Source organism: Rhinatrema bivittatum, chromosome 17, assembly GCF_901001135.1.
Source record: "Rhinatrema bivittatum chromosome 17, aRhiBiv1.1, whole genome shotgun sequence".
Classification (NCBI taxonomy): Eukaryota; Metazoa; Chordata; class Amphibia; order Gymnophiona; family Rhinatrematidae; genus Rhinatrema; species Rhinatrema bivittatum.
In genome coordinates this window covers 15985007-16002869 of record NC_042631.1, presented here as the reverse complement: position 1 = coordinate 16002869, position 17863 = coordinate 15985007, and the positions used below count along the sequence as shown (strand labels likewise).

General features: G+C 44.3%; 1 protein-coding gene across 4 annotated transcripts in view; it reads right to left on the bottom strand.

Moving 5' to 3' along the window:
• Nucleotides 1–11153, bottom strand: part of QSER1 (glutamine and serine rich 1) — a 43268-nt gene extending 32115 nt beyond the window's left edge. Inside the window, exons 1-3 of one of the 4 annotated variants that reach the window (XM_029582117.1) lie at nt 10895–11153; nt 7849–7943; nt 4713–4874 (exon numbers count right to left, since the gene is read on the bottom strand). In XM_029582117.1, the coding sequence (XP_029437977.1) occupies nt 4713–4874; nt 7849–7943; nt 10895–10998 (361 nt within the window). In that variant the 5' untranslated portion in view covers nt 10999–11153. Of the gene's footprint in view, nt 1–4712; nt 4875–7848; nt 7944–9520; nt 9725–10894 lie in introns of those variants that run through there. The other 3 variants (XM_029582119.1, XM_029582118.1, XM_029582120.1) reach the window with 3 other exon arrangements.
• Nucleotides 11154–17863: the final 6710 nt, after the last annotated feature.

Genomic DNA, 17863 nt, shown 5'->3' with positions numbered 1-17863 from the left:
CGCGAAATTGGTTCGCCCCACTTCCTTCCACCGTGAAGGACAAACAGGCAGCCAGTCTTTCAGACTGGTTCTGAAACTTCCAGATACCACACCAAACGTCTACTGACATTCAAATGACAGAGGCAGTATTCTTCTACGCCCTTGTGCTTATCAAGGGATGGCAACAAAATGAACTGAAACTCAAGACTACCTTGCTGGTTCTTGGTTCCATCTTGGTGGTTAACATAGGCTACCGTCGTTGCATTGTCTGCCATTACAAGAACCGCTTGACCCTGGAATTGTAGACACGCCAATCTGACTGACCGGGCTTCCAAGTGGTTGATGTTCCAGAAGGCCTCTTCCTTGGTCCAATGTCCCTGGGCTGTCAGTTCTTGACAGTGAGCTCCCGAAGCCCAGAGGCTCACATCTGTTGTGAGGACCAGCCAGTTCGGAGAGGACAGAGGTACATCCCTGCTCAGATGAGTTGCCTGCAGCCACCACTGGAGCCGAGAGCATACTCCTATCAGTAAGTGGAGGCGAATCGAAAAATCTTGAGACCGTGGGTTCCAATGTGACAGTAGTGAGCATTGAAGTGGTCACATTTATTTATTTATTTATTTAAAATTTTTTATATACCGACATTCATCCAGGATATCACATCGGTTCACAGTGTAACGCAAATATACGCCATGCATGGCGCTTTACATGGAACAGATAAAACATGTTAACAAGGGAATAAAGGGGTAAGAGAACATGGGATAGATTGCATTAAATATTGTGCCCTCACCCACAGCACTACCTCCAGGGTTGCCGCCATCAAACTGAGAACTTGGAGGACTTCACACTGTCTGGCATATCATGCTCATCAATTGATGTACTTGGGACATCAACTTCCTTATCCAAGTGGTCAGAGAGAAGACCTTGCCCTGCTTGGTGTCAAACCGGACTCCCAGATATTCCAAGGACTGGGAGGGCTTGAGACTGATTTTGTCCAGGTTTATGACCCAACCGAGTTCCTGAAGAAAGGAGGTTACCCTGTTGGTCACCCAGAGACTCTCTTCCATGGACTTGTACATTCAAGTACGGGTCCACCAGGATTCCCTTTTTTCTCAATGCTGCCGCTACGACTACCATAATCTTGGAAAATGCTCTGGGGGCAGTGGCTAGGCCAAAGGGCAGTGCCCAGAACAGATAATGGTGACCCAGTACCACAAAGCATAGGAAAATGTGTTCTTGATGGACTGGAACATGTAGGTAGGCCTCGGATAGGTCCAGGGAGAACTCTCGATTGTACGGCCATTCTCATGGAACTGATTCACGCATAAGTGTCGGTTAATGCTCTTGAGGTCCAGGATGGGGTGAAAGGAACCTTCCTTCTTGGGTACGATGAAACAGATGGAATAGTGCCCCATATTTTTCTGGGGCACAGGGACTGGGATTATAGCCCTCATCCTGAGGAGCCTTAAAAGAGTAGTCTCCACTGCTTGCTTATTGTGCTGGGAGAGGCAAGGAGACATCATGAATATGTCTCGAGGAGTGCTGTGAAATTCCAGCGCATATCCTTCTATGACCTCCAGTACCCAATTGTCCAAAGTGATCTCGACTCACCTCTGGTAGAAGAGGGACAGTCGACCCCCTATCTCCTTGTTTTGAGGGTGGATCGGCAAAATTTCTTTGGGGGGGTTCGGGATGAACCTGAACCAGAGCCTGCCTCCTCTCTTGGGCTGTCGACTATGAAAGGACAGACCTCTGAAATGTTGAGTTTCTGTAGGGGCGAAAGCGTTGGGAGCCCCTGGATTGACCCCTCATAGGCAAGGGGCGCTGTAACTGCTCTCTCATCTTCTGGTAGCTGGGGAACTGGAGATTTGCCCCTTTTACTGGCCAGCTTTTCCAATTTGCTTCCAAAAAAGGAGTGATCCTTTAAAGGGCATCTTTGTAAGATCTGCCTTGGAGGTTGAGTCTGCTGACCAGTTTCGCAGCCATAGCTGTCTTCTGGCCAACACCACCGAGGCCACTCCTCTGGCCGAAGTACAGACTAGATCCAAGCTCACGTCAGCTAAAAAGGCAGCAGGGGAATTCATAACCAAGTCAACCACCTCCTGAAAGAGTAGGCACAAACGAGCTACTAGGAGGGCACAACAAGAAGCAATCTGTAACATCATTGTTACTGTGTCAAAGGCCTGTTTAAAGATGGACTCCATCCATCTATCATGCACATCCTTTAAGGCTGCTGCTCCTCCCTCCCTGGGACAGTTTGCTTAGAGATGGCACAAACCAGCGCATCTCTCACTGCTGGATGCAGTGGGTATAGAGCTTCTAATGCTCATCCCTCTTTAAAACTTGCTTCTGGGGCATCCCATTCCAAGTCAATCAACTCCTGGATGGCACCCAGTACTGGGAAGTAGCAAGAGGCTTTCCATAGGGAAATCAGAATGGGATTCTTCTTTGGTTCCATCAGAGTCCAACCCAGGAACTCCCAAGCATCTTCAGGGTCTGGGAAACCAGGGCCGGCAATTTGTCTCTATGGAAAAACTGTACCATGGTCCGATACGGTTCTAAACCAGGGGGAATTTCCTCATCTTCCAAGGAGTCTGTATCCTCCTCTTCATCTGTGCCATCTAGGTCCCTGCCAGGAATACCCTTGGTGATTAGAGGCATGCCTTAAGGTCTGTCGATAGGACTGGGAGAGCTTACTGGCTGAGTTTCCAGCCGGACAGGGGCAAGTAAGGTAGTATACTGCGTCTGTATGAAGGCTTGAAGGCCCTGGAAAAATTCCACCCAAGAAAAGGCGGCTGGGTCCATGCCTAGCCCAGAGGTACTGGGGAAGGTGCTGCTAAATTTCCCTCTCCCATGGATAACCCAATCCTGGGGGTACTCAGATCCAGAGTACTTCCAGTTAAGGCTGTGGCTAACCCATCCTCTAAATGGGAGGAGCCAGGCTTAGCAAAGTCTGGGGAGGCCAACTCTCCCTGGGCTTCCTCACAGTGCTGACAAAAGTTGGAATCCAGGTCAGACCGTGAAGCCTTAAAACGACAAGCAGCTTCAGAGAGAATAGCGCTTATGTTTCTTGGCTGCCGGAGCCACTGGCGGCAGTAACTGTCTGTTCTGTCGGCTTGCACTTAAAATTTTATGTGCTCAGATTTTGGGCACCTAGGCGGGATGTGGCGAGGCGCACGCACAGCCTGTGCATCCGGCTTTACCTGTATTTTGCGCTTAGTAGGTTATGCATGTATGTACGCGCACAAAGTTATGCACACAGTGCATGCTGACGTTCTATGGAGGACAATACGGTACACACAAAGACGGCACCGCCACAGCCTACTACGCAGTGTGTGCCGAACTAGCCTAAAGTGGGGCCTAGCCCACCAGGAGGCTGCTCAACCCACTAAAAACCCATTTCCCCTTACCCCAATGGGATCAGGAACGACGTCGTTATGGCACGCCGAGCAAGGAGGCCGGAGGAAGTCTTACCAAAACCCCTCCAAATGTCTCTGAATTGGGAGGTACATCTCTCTCTTTTTTTTTTTTTTTATACTTACCTGGGTTCAGTACAGAGATGGTCTCCGGCTGCTGGGGCGGGGGGAAGGAAGAGCTTTGGCCATCACCACCATGCTTAGTTTCCTGTACCCACTGCCTTTCAGCTGCTTAAGCAACAAAGTCCACGCCAGGAACTGGCCACACCTCTGAGGGATCTCTGAAATCACCTCACCTGGGGGGGACGGGACCTTTAGGTATCACCGCAGGACAGCAGGGCTCAAATTTTTTTCTACAATTTAAATGTAGAATTTTTCTTTCCAAAAAGTACAGCAATCCCCATAGGGAGATGTACGTCTAGTATCTGCTGGAGACGGCGAAATACTGAAGGGCTGAGGTCATTGCAGGGGCGTATCTAGGGTGATGTCAACTTTGAAATCTGACTCCGCCTGCTGGCAGGGGAGCACATAACCCATTAATCCTGAGGCCATCTGGCTACATGCTAGGAAAGGTAAGCTTTTCGTTTTTCATTTTTAGTTTTATCTGCGCGTTCACCCAATCACAGTTTTTGAGGAAACCCATATGTATAATAAAGCTACAAATACATTAGTTTTCTTGCTCAGCACAGCATGCAGTAATTCACACCATCTATTCTTCCTGAAACACTCTGGAGAGGCATGTATGGGAAATTGCACAGATCAGAGCTGCCCTACACTAGCTGCGATTCACTCAGCATGAACACCTCATCATTTAAGGAAATCTGTGATGCTTTCAGCAACTCTCAGGAACTCAGCAGAATGCTTTAAGAATTAAAAACAATTTATATTTAAAGTAAAATGCTTCATTGATAGAAGGCAGAATTGCTACCTACCTGAAGCATTAAACAGCAGATGCCCTTTTAAATGTAAATAGTTTGGGTTTATTGCTCATTTATTTACATTAAGAGAACTAGTTTTAAAGTGCTTTGTGTTACAGTAAAACTTCCAGCTTTATGTGAATGGACTCCGCGTTGAAGTGAGTTTAATACAGAAATAAAACTTATTAATAGCAGATGAATCTTTAAAATGGGCATTATTGATGCTTAAATTTCAATTGCTGTTCAAAGTGTGACATATTTGGGAAAGTGGCATAATATTCAGAATATGGCATGGGATTTCCTCTAGTTAAAATAGATGAGAATCTCTATCACTAGAAATTTACTTGAGTACTAACATCTCCACCCCCTGTAATCTAAAAAGGCAAAGCCTATAGGAGATCACCTGGCTGCCACGATGTAGCCCTGAATTGTGGTAAGAGAGTAGTTCCTGAAGAAGCAGCCTGAGCAGTGCGAGATTCGATCGCAGTGAGAAAATTCATCACGGAAGTTTCTGTAGTGTTACTGACCACACCATGCATGCTGGTATCGAATATTCCAGAAAGCCCTATATTGTAAAAGAAGAGAATTATATGCCCTACTTAAAAATACTGAATGATAAACAAGGAACATGCACCTTATATACTGTAATTATACTCTGCCCTCTCCCAAAAATATGCATATGGTTCAAACAAATTATATTAGGATTACAACAACTAAGGTCAGGGCCCTGGCTGAGACGCCAGGGTGTTACTGGCCTACAGAGAGCATCTACTGTGCAAACAAATCAGAAGCCAGAAATGACTTCATAGCCTTCAGGATGACAAACACAAACCATAAATAGACAGAAAATGGAACAAACTGTTATTTACACTTTCAGATAATAGAAGGATTCCGGGGCACTACATGAAATTAGAAAGTAGCACATTTAAAACTAATCAGAGAAAATTCTTTTTCACTCGGTGCACAATTAATCCTTGGAATTTGTTGCCAGAGGATGTGGTTAGTGCAGTTAATGTAGCTGGGTTTAAAAAAAGGTTTGGATACATTCTTATAAGAGAAGTCCATTAACGGCTATTAATCAAGTTGACTTGGGGAATGGTGTCTGCTACTACTGGCATCAGTAGCATGGGATCTTCTTAATATTTGGGTACTTGCCAGGTTCTTGTAGCCTGGTTTGGCCACTGTTGGAAAACAGGATGCTGGGCTTGATGAAACCCTTGGTCTGACCTAGTATGGCAATTTATGTTCTTATCTAGCAAAGAGCAATTTTCAATAAGATGGGGATGCCCTTGGGCTAATTTTCTCTAGCATTGACAATATATATAGTGCAGTATAGTAAATCCAGAAGTAAGGAGAAATCTACACAAGTCACACAAACACAGTAGTTGAAGCAGGTCCCTTCTCTAAAGAGCTTGCAAATCCACGTGTAAACCAGTGATGATCCACATTATTAACAAAATCAAATGTTGGAGACATTCTAAATTTATTTTTAAATTTGAAGCAAGCATCAATTGTTTTATTTACACATTTTATAAAGCACTATATCCAGCGGTCAAAGCTGTGTACAAATTAGAACAATAACCAATCAATACAACATAAAATCGATACAGAGTTGCAAAGAAAAAAAAAAAGGCTGCCAGGAGATTCATATGCCTGTTTAAACAAGAATAATTTCAAATGCTTCTTTAAGGTGACAAAACAAGTCTCCTTCCTTAAAATCATGGGACAACATTCCACATTAGTGGTCCAGCTATAGAAAAGGTACGCTTTATAGTTTCACACTGGTGCACCAGTTTACTGATGGGAATGTCAAGGAGGTTTTGATCTGCTGAGCGCAAAGAACACGGGATCTGTATATTTTAAGGAGTGAAAGCATCAGGGGCATCAGAACGTAAAGCTTTATGGATACATTTCAGAATTCTTAAAAGTGACCTGAAATGGAACCTGCAACCAGTGTAAAGAAGAGAGGTCTGGAGTGATATGTTGCAGTCTCGTAATTTAGTACCGAAGATGACTCTAGCAGCTGCATTTTGTAGCATAGTGAAGAAAGGGAGACCTAAGTAGACAGTTGGAGTAGTTGATATAATTTAGCCCAGTGCTTGAATAGCAAATCTGAAATCAGCAGGAAGAAAAGGATTTAGATTTACATCTACCCATTCTAAACCTCTCAATTTTAAAGACCTCTATCATATGCCCCCTCAGCTGTCTCTTCTCCAAGCTGAACAGCCCTAACCTCTTTAGCCTTTCCTCATAGGGGAGCTGTTCCATCTCCTTTATCATTTTGGTTGCCCTTCTCTGTACCTTCTCCAGTGCAACTATATCTTTTTTGAGATACGGTGACCAGAACCGTACACAGTACTCAAGGTGCAGTCTCACCATGGAGCAATACAGAGGCATTAAGACATTTTCCATTTTGTTAACCATTCCCTTCCTAATAATTCCTAACATTCTGTTTGCTTTTTTGACTGCTGCATCACACTGAGTCGACAATTTTAATGTCTAGGGTGCCTAGATCTTTTTCCTGAGTGGTAGCTCCTAATATGGAACCTAACATCGTGTAACTACAGCAAGGGTTATTTTTCCCTATATGCAACACCTTGCACTTGTCCACGTTAAATTTCATCTGCCATTTGGATGCCCAATCTTCCAGTCTCACAAGGTCTTCCTGCAGTTTGTCACAATCTGCTTGTAATTTAACTACTCTGAATAATTTTGTATCATTCGCAAATTTGATAACCTCACTCGTCGTATTCCTTTCCAGATCATTTACACAGTATTCAAGGTGCGGTCTCACCATGGAGCGATATATATATAATGAAAAGCACAGGTCCAAGTACAGATCCCTGAGGCGCTCCACTGTTTGCCCTTTTCCACTGAGAAAACTGTTTGGAACAGTTTGGAATCCACGAAAGGACATCACCTCCTATCCCTTGGCTTGTTTGTGTGTCAAGGAATCTGATAAAGAATGAATTTCTCATACTCCTCCTAGCAATAGTTTTTTTAGTGTTGGATTGGTTATAGTGGTCTCTTTTTATCCACCCATATCAGGATTAAAATAAAGCAGTATGAAAAACATGGCAGGGTCCCTGGTTTCAAAAAGGAAATGGAAATAAACCCACTACTTCCAGGTGAAGGCTGGCCAAGCACTACGCAATACCCAGGCTTGATTCTCAACTGCAGCTTCTGCTTTTTGAGTCAAATTGATGGTTACGAGCGGGTCTAACTGTCAAGCTGTACAAAAACGTAACCTATAGTGCAATAACCATGCTATTTTCCAAAAGATTCTTCTCCATGACTGTTTGCCATATGGGATTCAAGAGTATTTTTGGTCTGACGTGTCTCTCAATCTGACTCCATAAATATCCCCAACCTTGTTACCTGTCTTCACTCTTCTACTCTCACTAGCTTCTTTTGAAAAGAAATGCAATCTTTTCCTCAGATTAGGCATGATAAAATCTTAATACAGAATTACAATCAAAATCCAGTTCCCATAATAAATTAGTTATCTATGTTCTTCAATTGAGTATGAACACTCTTACCAGTGGGATGATGTGTGGTGGCATACCCAGGGAGTTGATGAGACACTGCATAAGCCTGTCTGTGAAGAAGATCTGTTTCTGCTCCATAGTTTAAACTACAGAGAAAAATGAAAAGATAATAGTCAGATATTGTACTAATTTCAATTTTTAGACTGCCCTTCAAAATGATGCTCAAGGCAGCTTACAGCATTAGCAAAATTTCAGGTACAAAAAGTGCCTGCCCCAAAGACCTTACAATCTAAGTGGGAACCTGAGGAAATGGAGATTAAGTGACTTTGGCCAAGGTCACAAGGAGCACCAGTGGCTTCTGATACTTTCAAATCATCTTCTTATAATATAATTAGAGATGTATAAGTCATAATTATGCTTCTCAATTCTCTATGTAGACAATACACAGATCTTTCTCCCTTCTTCTCTCAGATATTTAGGATGGAACAATAGCATACCCCAGCCAATGACTAGGGGTTTTCACAATCTGGATGACTATTTATATAAGAAAAGACAAAACAGAGGTCCGCTGGGTGGGCATCCTTTCATAATTTAAGCCCCACCCTCTAGAAAACCATCCTGTGAGCACAACAAAAAAATCAACAGCCTAAGAGTTATATTTGACTGTTCTGACCTTGGTAGCAGCAGCGATGACAAAAAATAAAATAAAAGACTTTTGGTTTCTCCACATGGTGACGCAACTGTGACCATTTCTGCAACAAACTGATCTCAAAACAGTTATGCAAACTGCGGTACTTACATACCTAGACTACTGCAATGCCACCTACATGGGACTACCTCAAGAGTCAATAATCAAACTACAGATATTTTAAAATGCTGCTGCCAGAACAATTTCCAGCCTCAGAAAATGGGAAGAGGCCTTCCCTGTTTGCCTCATTGCACTGACTTCCAGTTTTCTTGCACAATAAATTTAAAACCCTTACATTCAAGGCATTGAAGGGCATCAGCCTTATTTATTCAATGGGGAGGATGAGCGAGACTGGAAGGGGTGGGTAGGAAGAGAAACCTGTTCAATATTTGGAAATTATTATGCATTCCCATCAAAAGGCCCAGATACTAAGTATTTTCTCCATAGATGCAAAACAGGAAAAGCTCTTTAGTATATCCGGTTCTAAGCATTAAGTAATATTTTTGAAAGTTTTGGATCTTTTTAATAGATATATATAATATATACCATGTCTGTAAAGATATAGAGACTATAGAAAGTCTACACCACATTGAACATTTTTCACATTTTGTTGTATTGGTGCATCAGACTTGAGCACCAATAAAACAATGAGCAGTTTCTCTGCACTCCACACACTATATGCCACACCTGTCAAAGCCAAAAATATTGTATTTTACTGGAGAACAAAGCACAGACACATGCAACACACACAACAAATCCAACTGGGTAAGCCTCTGCCCTCAAGTCAATACTTGCTGGAAGAACTTTGGCAGCAATTACAGCCAAAGGTCTGTTGGGATATGTTTTCACCAACTTTGCATTTCTTACATTTGTCAATATTAGAATATTCTTCTTTACAAAACTGTTCAAGTTCTGACAGCCTCCTTGGTAGGGGCAAGGGTAGCAGCATTGATGAACAGCAATCTTCAAATCACACTACAAATTTTCAATTAGACCGAGGTAGGAGCTTTGACTGGGCCACTCCAGGAAATTTACCTTTTTCTTTCTTAGCCATGCCAGTATAGCTTTGGCGTTGTGCTTCAGGTCGCTGTCATGCTGCTACAATACTCAGAATTATTAAATCTGAAAGAGTCAGGTGGCATGGACCATCCTGATTGTCAGATGTACTTCTGGATTGCTAAATTGTCATGTTTAAGACCCCAGTTTGGTTCCCCTTGGAAGAAATTAAGTCAAAGGGATTGGGACTAGTTGCACTGCTACAAATGACAAGATGCTAATCTGGCCAGAGCAATCAGTAGAGGTCACACCTTAAGAGTATGGCATTCGATATGAAATAAATTGGGTTGGCAATTTTTTGTATATTATATTTCCACTACTTGAAACGCCACAATCTTGCAGTCAGCCTTTTCACATGATGCCTTAACTTGGTGGGATACAGGATTACAATTTTTTGCAACAAACAATTGAGGATAAGTGCATCAAATCTTTTTAATCTATGGGTGAAATATCAACTCCTGGCTCTTACACATTACTTACATCGCCAATTAAGGAAAGATACTGAGAGACAGTTAAGTGAATGTGTCGTAAGCAAGTGTTATACAGGGTACAGATATCCAAACTATGTTTTGCTGAATTAACTCAGCATTAAGAACTACTTGAAAGAGATAGTAAAATGTGCTTCTACTGACTAAAGAAAAATTGTAGCACTAATAGCTAATGAAAACAAATGTTGCCTATTAGAAACAATGAAATTCAGTAAGGAAATTTTTGCCCACATGTAAATATGGAAAACCTGTCATCTTTACAGGTCATGATACTTTGTTTGAAGTGGTTTTAAAACCACTTAAAAATTCACCTACAACATCGTTGTGGATCCTTTAAAATGTATCACAGCCTACTATGACTCCAGTTTTGTGCAGGACCTCCAGGACCAACTATACCATTCCATACTGAAGACAAACAATCGAGTCCAGGAAAGAAACAGCTGATTTCTCTCTGGAGGGGAAAAACTGCTCAACATTCCTGACCTGCAAACCACTAACATTTCTAAGGGATGAGCAGAACCAACACCCCTCGTTAAGCCCAGGTGAGCTGGAACAAACGACCTATTGTCAGTGATACCAGAAAGGTTCGGCCTACATTCCCACGTATGTACCGGTTTGGGACTCTGGAAACACCCCCCCCCCCCCCCCAAGGCTGCATAAAGAAGTTTGGTCTGGACAGTAGGAACACATTAGCCTCGGCACAGCAGCAAGGCCCCGCCTTCGGTGCATGCAGCCGCTCATTCCCCTTCCCTTCTGGCTCAGCTCACGAAGGGAGGCCCGGGAGTGGGCGGATACGTGCACCGTGCACCCTTGCACGAGAGGGCCCGGGCCTCCGGCTCGGTCCCGGCCTTTCCCGCCTCCCTACCTAGGCTTGACGGTGCCCGCGCTGCGCTCGTAGGCCCAGGCGGCGGGCTGGCCTGCGGAAGACAGCTGGTCGCTGAAACTGGGAGCTGGGTAATTCCTATCCATGCTGTGGGCTGTGAGGCCTCACATGGTCCCCGGGCAGCGGTCTATTGTTGTTACTCGGGGGCCCTGCGGTGTAGGGGGGACCCGCCGCGCGCGCGACCCCATCTTCATTTTTGGCCCAAGGTGCACCGCGTCGACCAACTCCCCCTTCTCCCGTGCGCGCCATGACGTCACCCGCTAGCGTGCCGACGTTGCACGGAGTCCGAGAGCGCCCCCGGCCGCCATCTCCCCACCCTTCCTGAGTGCGCCGTGACGTCGCCGGCTGGCGTGATGGCGTTGAACTGAGTCCGAAAGGGTCCCTGGCTGCCACCTCAGCACTGCGGCTTGAGAGAGGAAGCGACTTAGCGTCCAGAACGTGACATGAGAACACGTGTACGGCGTGCTGGGCCGCACTCTTACTTTGCTAAAACTCTTTTATCATCTCTCCTTTCACTGATGAGATCTAATATCTTTAGAGGAACCAGTACTGTTTTCTAGTTCTACGATATTCTTTTTGAGATGGTGTGGTGGTCAGAATTTCACACAATTCTCAAGGTTTATTTTCCATTTCTTTCCGAATAATTCCTACCATTCTATTGCCTTTTTTTTTTTTTTTTTACCACTGAACGCGCAGAGTTGAAGGTTTCAACATACTGTCCACGATGGCTCCAAGATCTTTTTGGTTACTCCGAATGTGGGACCCAGCATCGTGTACCTAAAATATGGATTTTTTTTTTATTGTGCATAACTTTGCACTTGTGCGCATTAAATTTTATCTGCCGTTTAGATGCCCGGTTCCCCCAGTGTCGCAAAGTTATTTTATATTTTCTTACATTCTGCATGTTCTTAAACTTTTCTGAATAGTTTTGCCATCTGCAGATTTGATCACTTCACTCACCAGTCCCCCTTTTCCAGATCTTTAAGGAATAGGCTGACTAGCACTGCTCATCTACCTGGGAACTTTTGATTTCCAGTCACCCTGAGATTGTCCTGAACTATTTTCTGCTCTTTTACACACATTCTCTTAAGACACTGACATGTGCACACTCAAGCTCACTTCTCTTCCTTACACACATCCACATATGCCCACTTGCCTCTTCTATGTTCACTCCCTCCAGATACCCACTTATCCCCATCACTCCCACATTCACTCTCTCACACATACCGTATGCCTAGTCACTTACTCTCTCCTACATACATGACCACACACACTTCTCTTCCTCTCCCATCTAAACCCACCAGCAGCAGCTTCATCCTTTAGTCCTATGCAGCCAAGACGCCTCTTTTTTTTTTTCCTGCCATGCAGGCTTACACTCTTAACATTGCACCACTCTTTTTTTCTTAGCAAACTGACCAGTCACTGCCCCAGTCCTGTTTTGAGCTGTGTTGCTGATGCTTCTCCTAAATGTTCAGGCCATGTGGCCAGTGTTCCTGCCAGGCCTAGATGACTTCCTCTTATAGGCCCGTATGGACGCTTGAGCAGCAATACCCAAAGATTTGCAGTGTTGATTAGGAAGGCCCAGTAATTCCTTTAGAATTCCATAGTTGCTGGGTCAAATCCAGAGAGTACTAATCACAGTTAATGTTAAAATGTAAAATAGTATGACCTCTTGTCATACTATTCCAGTTGTTATGATGTGAACTGATGTGATGTACAAACAACAAATGTTGGTATATAAAAGCAAATAAATAAATAAATAAAATATGGCATTAGTCAATAATGAATTGTGGGGAAATCCACCATTCACTTTTCTCCACTGGGAAAACTGGCCATTAAGTCCTATTATTTGTTTCCTGTCTTTTAACCAGTTATGGACGTAAGAAGAGTATTTGATGGGCAAACTTAGGACCTTTTGATTTGAGGTCACCCTGAAACTACTGATTAGCCGGAGGGGGGGAGGGGAGGAAAATAATGCATAATCAGTTTTCTCTTCCCGGCACTACCTATCACTATTATTTTATTTATATTCTGTCTTTCGGGCATTTCAGAGTGGATTACATGCAGGTACTGTAGGTATTTCCCTATCCCCAGAGGGCTTACAATATAACAGGCTGATGCAATGCTGTGCGCTCATGCTAGCGCACAGATTAACCCACATTTGGACGCACGTTTTGGATGCGCATCAGTAACCCCTTACACAATAGGGATTAGCGCATCCAAGCCAGCGTGTAGCTAATAGCACTCATCACATGTAAATACCGTGTTGATGAGGCTATTGGCTAGTACCTCTTTATGTAAAAAATAAATGTGCGCCCGACACGCGCATTTTTACCTTCAAAAATCCAGCCCTGGAGCTGGTGTTAAATCTTGAGAGGCCCCCAAACCTTTACAGAAAAGCAGAAAATACTGCTTTTTTCCTAACCCATGAACAGGCACTTCGTCTGGGCACCCGATGCCGAGGAGACGCTAAGGGCACACAATTTCCCCTAGCGCCTCCTTTTTTAACGCAGCGGTTCATTAGCCAATTGCATCGCGCACCTGGGAGAGTTGGATGGGTGCGCGTTAGGAAAACAGGCGCTCGATCACCAGTGCCCGTTTTTCGCGTGCCAATATTGCCTCGGCCTGTTAGTTTGTGTTTTAGGTGACAGAGGGTGAAATGACTTGCCCAAGGTCACTCACTTCCCATTATCACCCACTCACACTCTGGTTGTGAGTCCCAAGTCTTGGAATCACCGCTGCAGTTTGAGTTATGTTTCGCAGCCCCAATCCAGTTTCTCCCCACATGCTGTCTGCAGTGTATATTTCCCTCCTGCTTCTTTGCAGGCTTCCTGAAGGAGGACTGGCCTACGGGTTAGATCAGCGGGCTGCGAACCAGCAAATCCAGGGTTCAAATTCCACTGTCGCCTCTTGTGACCCTGGGCGAGTGACTTTACCCTCCATTGCTTCATATATAAACTTAGGTTATAAACTCTCGGGGGACAGGGAAATACCTTCATTACCTGAACATAATCTGCTTTCAGGTGCCACAAAAGACTGAATATAAATTTAAGAAAGGGGAGTGCCTGGAGCTATAAACATTGAGGTCCAGAGCTTCTGGCTGTTTCCCCGGAGACCCTGCAAATCATACAATTTCCCTGAGTTTCTGGGTGAAATCTGGAGAGTTCCCAGGTCTGTGGATGGGGTAGTGTCTCCAGATGGGGTACTCTGGCACACATATATAAAGAAGTGGAGAAACCATGGCAACAGACATAAATAATTAAAGTGTCAAAAGTGGGTTTTCCCAAATGGCATGAAAAACAAATTAGATATGTTAATAGTCAGTCCCCCTCCCCCGACACGTCCATGTTTCGCCCTGAGGCCGTGTTGGGAGGGACCACATAATCAAAGGTGACAGTGCTTCATAATTCTCACAGTAAAGCAGGTAAACAGCCTCCTTGAGTCTTAGGGCAAAACACGGATCATTTTGGACCCTGACTGTTAATGTGTCTATTTGATGCTGTTGTCAAGCTTCCCTAAAGATTGTTGCCAAGAAAAGGTTGATGTGTGTACTCAAGGTTTTAAGGAAAGTTGTAAAGGGTTTGGCAATACCCTCTTCTGATACTTTTGCACACACCATGACAGAAATAAATCTCACACGTATTTCAGGGCCTGTTGGATATGATCTCAATCTTGCAAATTCACTGCTAATGCTCCTTTTCCTAGTGTGTAGCCATATGGACTCAGGACCAATGGGTTATGCTCCCCTGCCAGCAGTTGGAGATGGAGTAAGGCTGTAAAGCTAACAGAGACCTCAACCCTCCACTATTCTCCGTCTCCAGCAGATGGTGGACGTACCTCTCCCTATGGAGATTGTTGTACTTTTTGGAAGGAGAAATTCTTCATTTTAAATTGGAGAAAATTGAGCCCTGCTCTCCTGCGGTGATACCTAAAGGTCCCTCCCCCAGTTGAGAATTCCTGAGGTGATTTCCGAGATCCCTCAGAGCTGTGCCTTGGTCCACTAGCTGGTTCCCAGCATGGACTTTGCTTCTTAGACAGATGAAAACCGGCGGGTGCAGGAAGCCAAGCGCAGTGGTGACGGTCAAAGCCCTCTCCCCCTGCAGCCGGAGACCATCTCTGTATTCAGCCGGTAAACGCTGAGCCCAGGTAAGTTAAAAAAACAAAACAAAAAATGGAAGATTTACCTTCGATTCAGAGATGATTAGAAGGATTTTCGGTAGGTTTCCCCACGATCTCTGTGCGCCGTACCGATGTCATTTCCACTCCCGGTGGGTACGGGGGATTGGGCTTCCAAGTGGGTTGAGTAGCCCCCAGTGGGCTAGGCCCCGCTATAGGCTTGGTCGGCACACTGCATGGTGGACCACGGCGGCACCATCTTGCGTCTCATGGGTGGAAGTTATGCTGTCGCCCGTCGATATCTGCCAAGCGGTGACATGGTCCTCTCTTTGCACACCTTCTCCAAGTTTTATTGCCTGGACATACAGGCCTGAGAGGATGCAGCTTTTTCTCGGGCGGTGTTGACCAGACCGCGGGCAGCCTCCCGCCCCGATTGGGAGTAGCTGTTGTACATCCCTTTGGTCCGGAGACCATCTCGCTACACACTAGGAAATGGAGAAATTACTTACCTGATAATTTAGTTTTCCTTAGTGTGGACAGATGGACTAAGCGTCCCGCCCTCGGCTGCCCAAGAACAGTGCCAAGGATTTGCCCGTGGGGTGGGCCTTGAATCCAAGGGATTACAGGTAAGTGTTCATCCAGTCCCTAGATTAGGGCACCTATATTCTTACTGGAGTTCAGTCTTATGGTTGGTTGAGTACAGTTACGATTATCTATTTTTAATCATATGTTTGATCATTTTTAATCAAGTCCTTTCAATAGTAGGTCCACAGTGGCTTTTGAAGAGAATACTGGAGGGCTGAGGTCACTGCAGGGGTTTATGTTCTGTGACATTAGCTTTACAGCCTTACTCTGTCTCCATCTGCTGGCAGGGGAACATAACTGATTGATCCTGAGTCCATCTGTCCACATTAAGAAAAACAAAATTATCAGTAAGTATTTTCTCCATTTAATAATTTCACTGTGCCAAAGAGCTTCCTTTTGGAGTTTATAGGGTGTAATATGTATAGGCAACATATCAAGGTGCACCTGGAAGTTCCTTTTAACACAGTAACATAGTAAAAGACAGCAGATAATGACCCAGATGGTCCATCCAGTCTGCCCAGCAAAATGTTTAAGGTAGTAATTGCTGCTCCATTTGTTACCCCATGCCAGTGTTCTGCTATTGCATGCACATTACCCCTAAGGTTACCATCCTCCGGCTACCAGTGGTCCTGTGTTCAGCCCATGTCCTTCTGACTTCACCACCTCTTCTGAGAGAGCATTTCGTTCATCCCCTACCCTTTCTGTTAAGAAATATGTCCTGGCATTGCGCCTTACTCTACTTCCTTGGAGTCTCAAATCCTAGTTCTGCAGCTTCTTTTGATTTCTGTGCATTGTTAATACCATTCAGATATTTTAAAGTCTGTATCATATCTCCCCTGTCTTTTCCAGGGTAAAAGTATTTAAGTCCTCCATTCCCATCTCATGCCCCTTAGTGTAGACCCCACACCCTTTAGGTTGCTTTTTTTCCTGGACTGCTTCAGTCCTGTTTTTATCCTTTTTGAGATACGAGTTCCAGAGCTGTCTGAATCAGGCCAGTGGCACCGAATACAATTGGGACCATATCTGTATCTTTTTCTGCATTTTCTTGGTCTTCTTTGCTGTTCCATACGTGCAGTGATTAAGTAATATATAGGTAGAGATTGCATTTAATGTACTAAATGATGGCAGATAAAGAACAACTGACCCGTTCAGTCTGCCCAACTGAAATTATTCTCATCTTGTTTTCTACAAGCACAATTTCCCCTACCGAGACCAAGGTTTGTAGAATTCAGGATGTTCCCCTAAGAATCCAAATATTGCTCAAAGGTTTCAGAAATCAGAGATGGTCACACTGTTTCACTAATCAGATGGCTTTTGAATCTTCCCTTTCAAGAGCACAATATCAAATCGCTCATCTTAAATGTACTGAGCACTATCCAGTTAAATTTGTGGAGACAATTTGGTCTGAGCAAATAGCAGACCTTAAGTTATCCAGGTAACTTTATCTGGAAAGCCAGGGGGAAACATATCCAGATAACTTTATCTGGATATTTAGTAGAACTTATCTGGATAACCTACCCTCTCGCCGGCTCACTGTTTATGGACCCCATAATATCCACCCTAGTGTAAGAAGAATCTTTGTTTCATAGACACGACATTTTGTGATACGGAGATGAAAACAGGTGCATGTAGCCTTCTGTTAGCAACACACGTCTTAAGTGTTTAAAGTGCTGCATCAAATGATTTCTAGGAGTGTTGGGATTGCCTAACTGAATGGCAAAGGCGGCGATAGGAAATGTCTTAGCGGAATTGCAGGAGCTTTACATTGCCAGGTCACTCTGGCAGGCTCTACTGGGGACCTGGGAGGGCAGATGTTTGGGCAACAGCCTCACGTCGTTTGGTTGTGGTAGGAGACTAAGTAGGCAGTCTTGGAGAAGTCCTATCTAAAATGTAGCAGACGCTCACCTGGCCAATCTGTCTGGCAGGCGACTTAGGAGGCATAAGTAGCCATCCTTGTATTGGTAGTTATTTGGATTATTACAAAGAATTATGGTTAGACATGAGGGAGGAGGTATGCTGGGTATGAACTAAGTGATTTCTCTGCCCAAAATGGTATAAAGAAGGAAGGCAACACACTGTCTTGGATAAGGAATGAGCTTACAGGCGGTCATGCTGTATGGCTGGCAACTGGGATTATATCCTTGCAGTTTGGACAGGAATAATTTGGCAGATTGGAAGAGCTGCTGGTCTTTTCTGCCATCTTCTACTATGTTATTATGATATATGTACAGCTTTTTAAAGAATGAAAAT